The following is an 8,654-nucleotide window of genomic DNA, read 5'->3' on the forward strand; positions in this document are numbered from 1 at the left end:
GCTTGGCACACAGTAAATGCTCAGTAAATGGTAGCTATCATTATAATTAGGCTTCTATTTTCAAAGGAGCTTTGGTGCCAAACTTCTATGAATTAGTACTTCCCATCTCCGAGCAAGAGCCAAGTTCTAACAAAGCTCTAACAAGCTGGCCCTCTGCTCCTCTCTGCCCTCATCCCTCCAGCTCTGCCCTCTCTGACACCGGGCAGGCTCCTGCCTCCTCCCGCCTGGACCATGCCTGGACCACTCTTTCAGACGAACAGCATGGCTCCAGCTCCCTCCCTCCCTCTGTCGCTGCTTAGGTCTCGGTCACCTCCTCAGGGAGGGCTATTTAAAATGGCAACCCCCTTCCAGCACTGTTCTCCCTCTGCTGTATTCTTCTCCGCAGCATCTACCCCCATCCAGCATATGCTACATCTTCCTTGTTTACTGTCTGTCCTACCCACCCCCCCTGCAAGCCCCATGAGGCCAAGGGTTTTATTTTGTGCACTGGTATATTCCCAATGCGCAGCATACAGCAGGGACTCAGAAGATCAGTCCTAAATGAATTAACGGATCACAGTCCCTACCTCACAGAGTTATTCTAAGGACCTGATGATCTCATGCAAATAAAATGCAGCATTCTGTAAGTGCTGGGGAAATGGCAGCTGTAATTATAATTAAGGTTCTATTTTTGTAAGTTCCTAGATACACAAGTTCTATGAGTCAATATATATAAAGCTCTTGGACCAGCACTTGGCACCCAGAAAGCACAGCTCTGATTATAATTAACGTCCTCTTTGTGAAGGTTTTTAGGCAGGGGCAGAGAACATTAGCTGTCCTCCACCATCCTCCACGGACCGTTCTCTGCTTCCCGGGCATTGGCTAGACCCTTTCCCAGATACCCTTACAGAGAGCTGTGGCCATGTGACTCATTTCTCAGCAAAGGGACGTTAATGGGAGCAGTATGTGCCCCCTTGGGGTTGGGGCTGGTAAGACATCACCATATCTCGCCAGGCTCACCTTCCTCTTCCACCAGCAGAACCCAGGCCACGGCCATTCAGCCATGACCGTGTGGATGACAGTCGGCTAAGGGATGGCCTGGGTCCTCGAATCACTGCATGGAGAAGGGCTGCCCCCCAACCTGAAATACCCACTCTGGACTATGACGTGAGCACGAAACTTCGTAGTGTTGAGTCAAGCCTGTACATCATGGGGTCTGTGAGTTAATACATGGAAACCACACTGAACATAAGCACTCAGGAAATGTGGAAAGTCTCGGTGACGAGGATGTTGAGGTTCCCCCAGGGAGGAGCCCCAGGGGATGGGGGGATAAACGCCCAGGCCCATGCCTCACACGCTCAAGTGTCTACACACACGCACGCATGCACACACACACCAAACACGCTGGAGTGACACGCACAGAATTTGGCTTTTATTCTGGCTTTCACACATCTACTGCTAAGACGACACAGATCGGCGGTACCCCCCATCCCCCATGACCACGGTGACCACTCCGGTTTCCTCAGCCCCCTCCTCCCACCCCACCCCTTTTGCCAAGCTCCCTGGGTGGGGTCTCTGCCTACACCTCACCCCGGGCATGCAGCATGAAGTGCCCATGCAGCTCCCCGAGGTTGTCGAAGGAATCCTCACACTCTGTACAGTGGTAGGTGCCCTCCTCCTCCTCGTCCTCGTCCTCCTCCCTCCCAGCTGGCCGGCCCTCCCCAGCCCGAGGCAGCTCCTCCTCTTCCTCCCCCAGGGCCCTGCCTTCAGGGGCTGGAGCTTCCTGGGGGGCTGTAGCAGGGCAGCAGAGCCGGCAAGGCGGGGTGCCTGGTGGGGCCTCCCCAAGGGGTGAGCGGCCACAGAGCTGGCAGGGCTGGGCTGGGGGGCCTGGGGGCTGGGCTGCACGGGGGGCCCGGCGGGATGGGCCCCCCCGGCCCCCCCCCAGGCGCTGCTTCACCTTGTAGCCGGGGTCATATTCGGGATCATCGGTGGCCTCCTCCTCCTCCTCCTCCTCATCTTCTTCCTCTTCGGAGTCTGGCTCGGAGAGAGTGTATTCAGAGTCAGAGGAATGCTCAGGGCCTGTAGGGGGATGGACCGGGAGAGACAGAGGCATCTGAGGACAGACGGCTCTGCCCCCTCCCTGAGCCTCGTTCAGACTCGCCACAGCATGGAGGGGGCAGCCTGGACACAACCCTGCTGCTCCCCACAGACGGGTCCCGGTCGCATCGAACACGGCCTGGCACGCAGTTGGTGCTCAGCGCTAAGCAAATGGACGTCTTGCAAGAACCGCATGTTAGGGGTTTAATAGGGACAAAGCAGCCGTAATAAAAACAGTAACAATAACAGTGTTCTCTGCTATGTTAAGAACCCTGTTCTTGGGGCACCTGGGTGGCTCAGCCGGTTAAGTGTCGGGCTTTTGATCTTGGCTCAGGTCTTGATCTCAGGGTCATGAATTGAGCCCCGCACCGGGGTCTGCACTCCGTGGGGAGTCCGCTTGATATTCTCTCTCCTTCTGCCCCTCCCCCCCCACTATGCACACATGTGTGCTCTCTCTCACATAAACACATCTAAAAAAAAGGAAAAGAAAAAAGAACCCTGCTCTTATATATTAACCTACCGAAGGCTTATAACAACCCTTGGAGGGAAGCACTATTATTAACCCTAAGTGACAAATGGGAAACTGAGGTACAGAGCAGTTAGATGACTCACTCGCCTCCAGTCACACAGCTCTACCAGGGAAAGCTAAATATGGGTGATGACCTACACTGGGTCATTTAGGGAGACAAACAGGTCTTCAAGCAAATGAAAACACATATATGTGCTTCGTGTACGTGGTGTATATATACCTATACAGTTAAGTGAATTAAAGTATTTATTTGTAAAGATTTATTTACTTTTAGAGAGAGAGAGAGGGATCTCGTGACCCTGAGATCACGACCCGAGCTGAAACCAAGAGTTGGGCGCTCAGCTGACTGCACCACCCAGGCACCCCTAAAAATTTTTTTTAATTTAATTTTATTTGAGAGAGAGAGTGCAGGAGCAGGGGAAAGGGGCAGAGGGAGAAGCAGACTCCCCGCTGAGCAGGGAGCCCCACGTGGGGCTAGATCCCAGGACCCCGGGATCATGACCTGAGCCAAAGGCAGACGTTTAACTGAATGAGCCACCCAGGCGCCCCCACTAAAATATTTGTAAGGACAGATATAGTACTGTGATTTCATGGGCATGCAGGACATGTTTAGGGCAAGTGTAGGTTAAAAAAGGAAAACAATTTGCAGTAGACGACGGAAGAGGGTGTCATCAGCAGTCATTATGGGGGGTGCACACAGAGCACTGGTCGGGGAGGAGGGAGGTGCCTACTGCAGGCGCCTGTCAGAAGCATCCCCTAGGATTGCCACAGCCTTGCCCAGCATCCGTCCCGGCCCCTCTTCCTCAAGTTCCTCCAGCAGCCCAGAGGGCTCCTGTGACAACTGAGCCAACCACACTGGGCTCCTCGTGGCTCCTCAACCCCTCAGGCATGCATCTGCCATAGGGCCTTTGCTACCCTTTTTACAGATGGACTAAGGCTTGCTCCCTCCCCTCACCAAGTCTCTACTCAAGGGTCACCTTCTCAGGGACATCCTCGCTACTCTGATCGGCAACCCTTCCCCAACACTCCCTATGCCCCTGACTCTGCTCTGTTTTTTCTCAACTTCCCGTATCCAACATCGACTTGTGTATTTATTGCCTGTCCCCCAGAGCAGGGACTTTGTCTGGTTCACTGCAGCGTCTCTAACATCTAAACACCTTCTTTGTGCCTGGCATTCAAAGCAAACCTTTTCTGAGGCTTTCACATGTGCTGTTCCCTCTGCTGGGAATGTCTCACCCTGGTTTTCCCCATCATTCTTTAGGACCCAGTAGGAAGCCTCCCTCCTTGGTGAGGCTGTCCCAGATCTCCTCGTCCTAGGCAGCCACTCACTGTCTTTTGCCCTCCGGTTGTCCTCACCCTGAGCCCTGAGGGCTGTGCCTGTACAAAGCCCTTTCCTACCAGACCAGGGGGCAGACCTGCTCTGACTCACTGCTGGCTCCCTGGCATCACCCAGCTCAGAACAGTAGGTGCTAAATGTTGGGTGAACGTTTCCGCCTGTGGTTCTCTCTCTCTCCTTGTTCCTGCCCCTGTCCTACTGTCTTTCTGCCATTTAACATGTTTCCTGAGGCCTTGCTGTAGGCTGCCCCCTCTCCGCCTGGTGACCTCCTACTCATCCTTCAGGCCCCAGCACAGGCTCTGTCCTCTATGACGGTGGCTTCCTCCACCCCGGCTCCCGCTGGCCCGGCCTCTCCCCTGGTGACTGACCTAGAGGCTGCAGCCATCTAGGCCCCAGTATGTCTCCCCCGTCACACTAGGAACCCCTTGAGGGCAGATCTGACTCATCTTGGGGTCCCCAACACTGCCTAGTCCAGGATGTGTGAGTCGAGTGCACAAGGGTGCCCCGAGACCCTGATCTCCCTCCTTCCTCCAGGCCTTCGCCTCTGCCCTTCCCCCACCTGGCGACCTTTTCTTCTCCACTAGCAAACTCCTGCTCCTCTTTAAGGTCCCAGCTCACACGTCACCTTCTCTGTGAGGTCCTCCCTGACTCCTCAGATGGTTAGTGTCTCTCTCTGGTCTGGGAACCCTCTGCCCCTACCCACCCCCCCAAACCCCAATACATCCTGACCACCTGGGTAGTGACCTGGAGGCAGGGGACTCCTGGAGGGCAGGACCTGGGTCTGACCCATCTCCATGTCCCCAGCAATGCTGAGTCCCCAGTCAGCCTCAGCAGATATTTGCTGAATGGCTGCAAAACACAGAGGAAACCCCTCTGGCCTTGGGCCGGGGCCCCACCCCTCTTTCTCCTCCCACCTGACTTCACACCAGCTGCCTCCAGGGCCTTCAAGGCCCACTATGACTTCATGCGGTTGGCTTGGGAAAGGCCATCAGGTCATTGTCCACGGCAACCAGGTCTTTTATATCCACTGGGATTTTAAGGACCACAAGCCCTTTTGCACCTACCATGCCTTCTCCGCCTACGAGATCCTCAAAGCCTGGCATGTCTCCAGCATCGATGTCCACAGTGCCTCCCAAGCCTCCTGCCTCCTTGAAGCCCTCGAAGTCCACAGTGCCTCCCAAGCCTCCTGCCTCCTTGAAGCCCACCAAATCGGCAATGCCCAACAGCTCCTCAGTGCCCACCAAGCCATCAATGGCCCCCAACTCGGTCACAAGCCCAAGTAGTTCCAAGTCTACCAAGGGGGCAAGTACAAAGACAGCCCCTTCTAAACAGCCCAGCAGCAAGTCCAGAGTCCAAAGCAGGGCAAGAACGCCCAGCAAGGCCAGTACTGACACTAGGGCCAGCAAAGTCAGCAAGGCCAGTGGGGTAAGACGCCACCAGCGGAGGGGCACACACAGCCGGGGCCGAACTCCTGACAGAAGGGGAAGCCGCAGCTCCAAGAGGTCACCCAGCAGGGCCAGCACTATGACCAGGATGAGAACTCATGGTGCCACACCAGGTGTGCCCAACAGGGTGAGAACTCCTACTTCCCAGAAAAAACAGAGTAGGGGCAAGAGTTCCAGCCGGCCTAGAAACAACACCCGGGAAAGAAGTAAGAGCCAGCCTAGAAATATGAGCAGGGAGAAGAGTTACAGCCCACCAGGAGCCTCAGGCATGGGGAAGAGCTCTGGGCTGGCTATAACCCTAAGTAGGGCAAAGAGTTACAGCCCCACTAGAACGCCCTTCAGGGAGAAAGGTTACAGCCAGTCTCCATTAGCAGCAAGGAGGGTGAGGAGTTATAGTCAGATGATCACCCCTAGCAGGGAATGGAGTTACAGCCCAACTGAAGCAGCTAGCAGGGTCAAGAGTTACAACCAGGACAGTGCACCCAGCAGGACCCGGAGTCATAGCCGGTCTAGCTCCCCTAGCAGGACCCAAAGTCACAGCTGGTCTAGCACCCCCAGCAGGACCCAAAGTCACAGCCAGTCTAGAATGTCCAGAAGAGCAAGAAGTCGCAGTCAGAAGAGAGCCTACAGTAGGATGAGAAGTCACAGTTCGAAGAGAAATCACAGTAGGGCAAGAAGTCGCACCCGGAAAAGAACTCCCAGTCAGACAAGAAGACATAGCCAATCCAGAACCCACAGCAAGGGAAAAAATTATCACCCATCTAGAACCCCCAGAAGGGAAAGAAGTCACAGCCAGTCTAGAAGCCCCAGCAAGGAGCGAGATCACAGACGATCTAGAACACCCAGCAAGGAGAGAGGTCACAGACCATCTAGAACACCCAGCAAGGACAGAGATCACAGACCATCCAGAAGCCCCAGCAAGGAGAGAGATCACAGACCATCTAGAACACCCAGCAAGGAGAGAGGTCACAGACGATCTAGAACACCCAGGAAGGACAGAGATCACAGACCATCCAGAAGCCCCAGCAAGGAGAGAGATCACAGACGATCTAGAACACCCAGCAAGGAGAGAGATCATAGACAATCTAGAAGCCCTAGCCAACAGAGAGGTGGCAGACGATCTAGAACCCCCAGTGAGGAGAGAGAGCACAGCCGATCTGGAACCTCCAGCAAAGAAAGAGATCACAGCCAATCTAGAACCTCTAGCAAGGAAAGAGATCACAGCCAAACCAGAACCCCCAGAAAAGAGAAAGATCGCAGCCGATCCAGAACCCCTAGAAAAGAGAGAGGTCATAATCGATGCAGAACCTTCAGAAAAGAGAGAGATCACAACCAATCCAGAACCTTCAGAAAAGAAAGAGATCGGAGCCGATCCAGTACCCCCCAAGAGGAGAGAGATCACAACCTATCTAGAACCTCCAAGAGAGGTCACAGCCGATCCCGAACTCCCAGTGAGGACAGAGAGCACAGCCGATCTCAAACCCCCAACAAGGAGAGAGACCACAGCCGATCTAGAACATCTAGCAAGGAGAAAGACCACAGCCGATCTAGAACCCCCAAGAAGGAGAGCAATCCTCGCCAATCTACAGCCCCCAGAAGTCTCAGCCGGAAGGATTCCACCAGCAGGGCGCACAGTCCCAGTCAGAATGGAACACCTAGTGAGACAAGGGGCCACTCCCCCTCTAGATTTCTCAGTAGAGCCCCAGTTCCAAGCCAGGATGATATTCAAGGCAATGTAACCATCTCTAAGGCTGCCTCACCTGGAGAGAGGTCCTCATCGTCTTCTTCCAAGCTGGCATAGCCCCCAGTCTCAGCTGGCTCACGGGTCTCTGTCATGGCCAGGGGAGGGGACAGGAGACAGGAGCAGAGCAGCAGCTAGGCGGTGTCCCTCCCCGGCCAGCTCTTCACAGCCACACCTGGGTCACAAGTTCTCCAATGCAGTATGTCGGCAGGTAGAGCGGGATGCTGGGCAGGGGAAGGAAAGGCCTGTGGTGACTCAATAAATTTTTACATAGCATCTGCCTCCCCAGGCCCAACTGTGTGCTCAGTGCTAGGAGAAAGGAAAAGATAGCCCCAGCTCTTCTCTAGATCTTAATTTCCCCATCTGGGCAACAAAGCTGTCAGTGGCATGGGGAAGGGGAATATCCCAAATATTTAGCAGCAGGTATCAGCACGGGCACCAACCAGAACTGAGTGGAACATGGTCCTATGCCAGGAATTAACCCTTTAGTTGCTGGTTTGTGAGAAAGTCTGGGGCTGGGGGAGGGTCCAAAGTGGCAACTGGGGGTAGGGAATTCCTTGATGTAATGGTGATATATCAACGAGTCTAGAAAGACTTCGATATTTAAATGAGTGGTATGACAGCACTAGTTTGTGTCAGCCCCAGTTCTATAACCTTGGCAAGGCGGTGTCTCGGTCTGAACCTTAAATCTGCCATATTCTAGCTGTGTAGCTTCAAGCAAAGGACTTAACTTCTCTAGCCTCTTTCCTTCTCAGTACAAAAGGGCTCCCAGGGCTTAACCCATGTAGTCCTGATAACTATGTTGAGAGATTATCACCTCCTTTGTACACGAGGAAACGAGGAAACGGAGGCAGAGAGGATTAACAGATAGTTCAAGGTCACACCAACTAGGTGGTGGGTGAACCAGGATCTGATGTTACCCTACCTCTCATAAAATGATCCCTTGGCTGAAAAAACTCTTTGAAGATTCAATGGGCTCATTCAATATAAACTGCTGGTATGTGGCGGGTATGCCATTAATAGTGGCTGTTAATACTCCCACCCACAACCCTTACTATAAACCCCAGCCATTCCAGACTTCTCACCTCTCCCCGTGCACACCAGGACTTTTCACATCTGTGGGTCTTAGCAAATCCTACTATTGCCGTCTAAAATGTCCTCCTTTCCCCTTGTCTGTCTGGAGAACTCCTACTCACTCTCCAAAGCTCACCTCAAACACAAGAACCTCTGTACTTCTTCGAGCCCAAATACCATCTCTACTTCTTCCAAGAAGCCTTCTCTGACTCCTTTCTTTCCTATCCCTCTTCACCAATACCTTCCCGTGCATGTGTGTGCACACGCACATGGCAATTCTTTTGTCTTCCATTGCACTCCCTAGCAGTAAAGAGCCAGGAAGAGCAAGTTAGTGAAAGGGTTGGCAGCCTCAGTTACACTTCTTTATGCCAAGACTTGTGCTGGGTCCTGGGTATACAATGGTTGGGAAATATACAATCCCTTCAAAGCCTGGAAGTCAAGTTTAATGCTGGG

At 53.6% G+C, this 8,654-nt stretch overlaps 2 protein-coding genes across 3 annotated transcripts; one reads left to right on the plus strand and one right to left on the minus strand.

Annotated features, from left to right (window-relative positions):
- Positions 1-1,376: 1,376 nt before the first annotated feature.
- On the minus strand, positions 1,377-7,287 carry ZNF428 (zinc finger protein 428). Of its 2 annotated transcripts, none has more exons than XM_045773373.2 (2): positions 7,147-7,287; positions 1,377-2,013 (listed from the first exon to the last, which is right to left on the minus strand). In XM_045773373.2, exons 1-2 carry the CDS (start codon positions 7,220-7,222, stop codon positions 1,559-1,561), a joined length of 531 nt encoding a protein of 176 aa, XP_045629329.1. In that variant the 5' UTR covers positions 7,223-7,287; the 3' UTR covers positions 1,377-1,558. The 2 variants fall into 2 exon arrangements, with proteins under 2 accessions (XP_045629329.1, XP_045629095.1); XM_045773139.2 differs by having other exon boundaries at positions 1,382-2,058; positions 7,147-7,286.
- Positions 5,028-7,187, plus strand: SRRM5 (serine/arginine repetitive matrix 5). The gene is made up of 2 exons (XM_087870843.1): positions 5,028-5,893; positions 5,963-7,187. The coding sequence occupies exons 1-2, from the start codon at positions 5,043-5,045 to the stop codon at positions 7,185-7,187; spliced, it is 2,076 nt and encodes a 691-aa protein (XP_087726969.1). The 5' UTR covers positions 5,028-5,042.
- Positions 7,288-8,654: the final 1,367 nt, after the last annotated feature.

The sequence above is a fragment of the Ursus americanus genome, chromosome 21 (genome assembly GCF_024610735.1).
Source record: "Ursus americanus isolate L20-20 chromosome 21, mUrsAme1.1.p, whole genome shotgun sequence".
NCBI lineage: Eukaryota > Metazoa > Chordata > Mammalia > Carnivora > Ursidae > Ursus > Ursus americanus.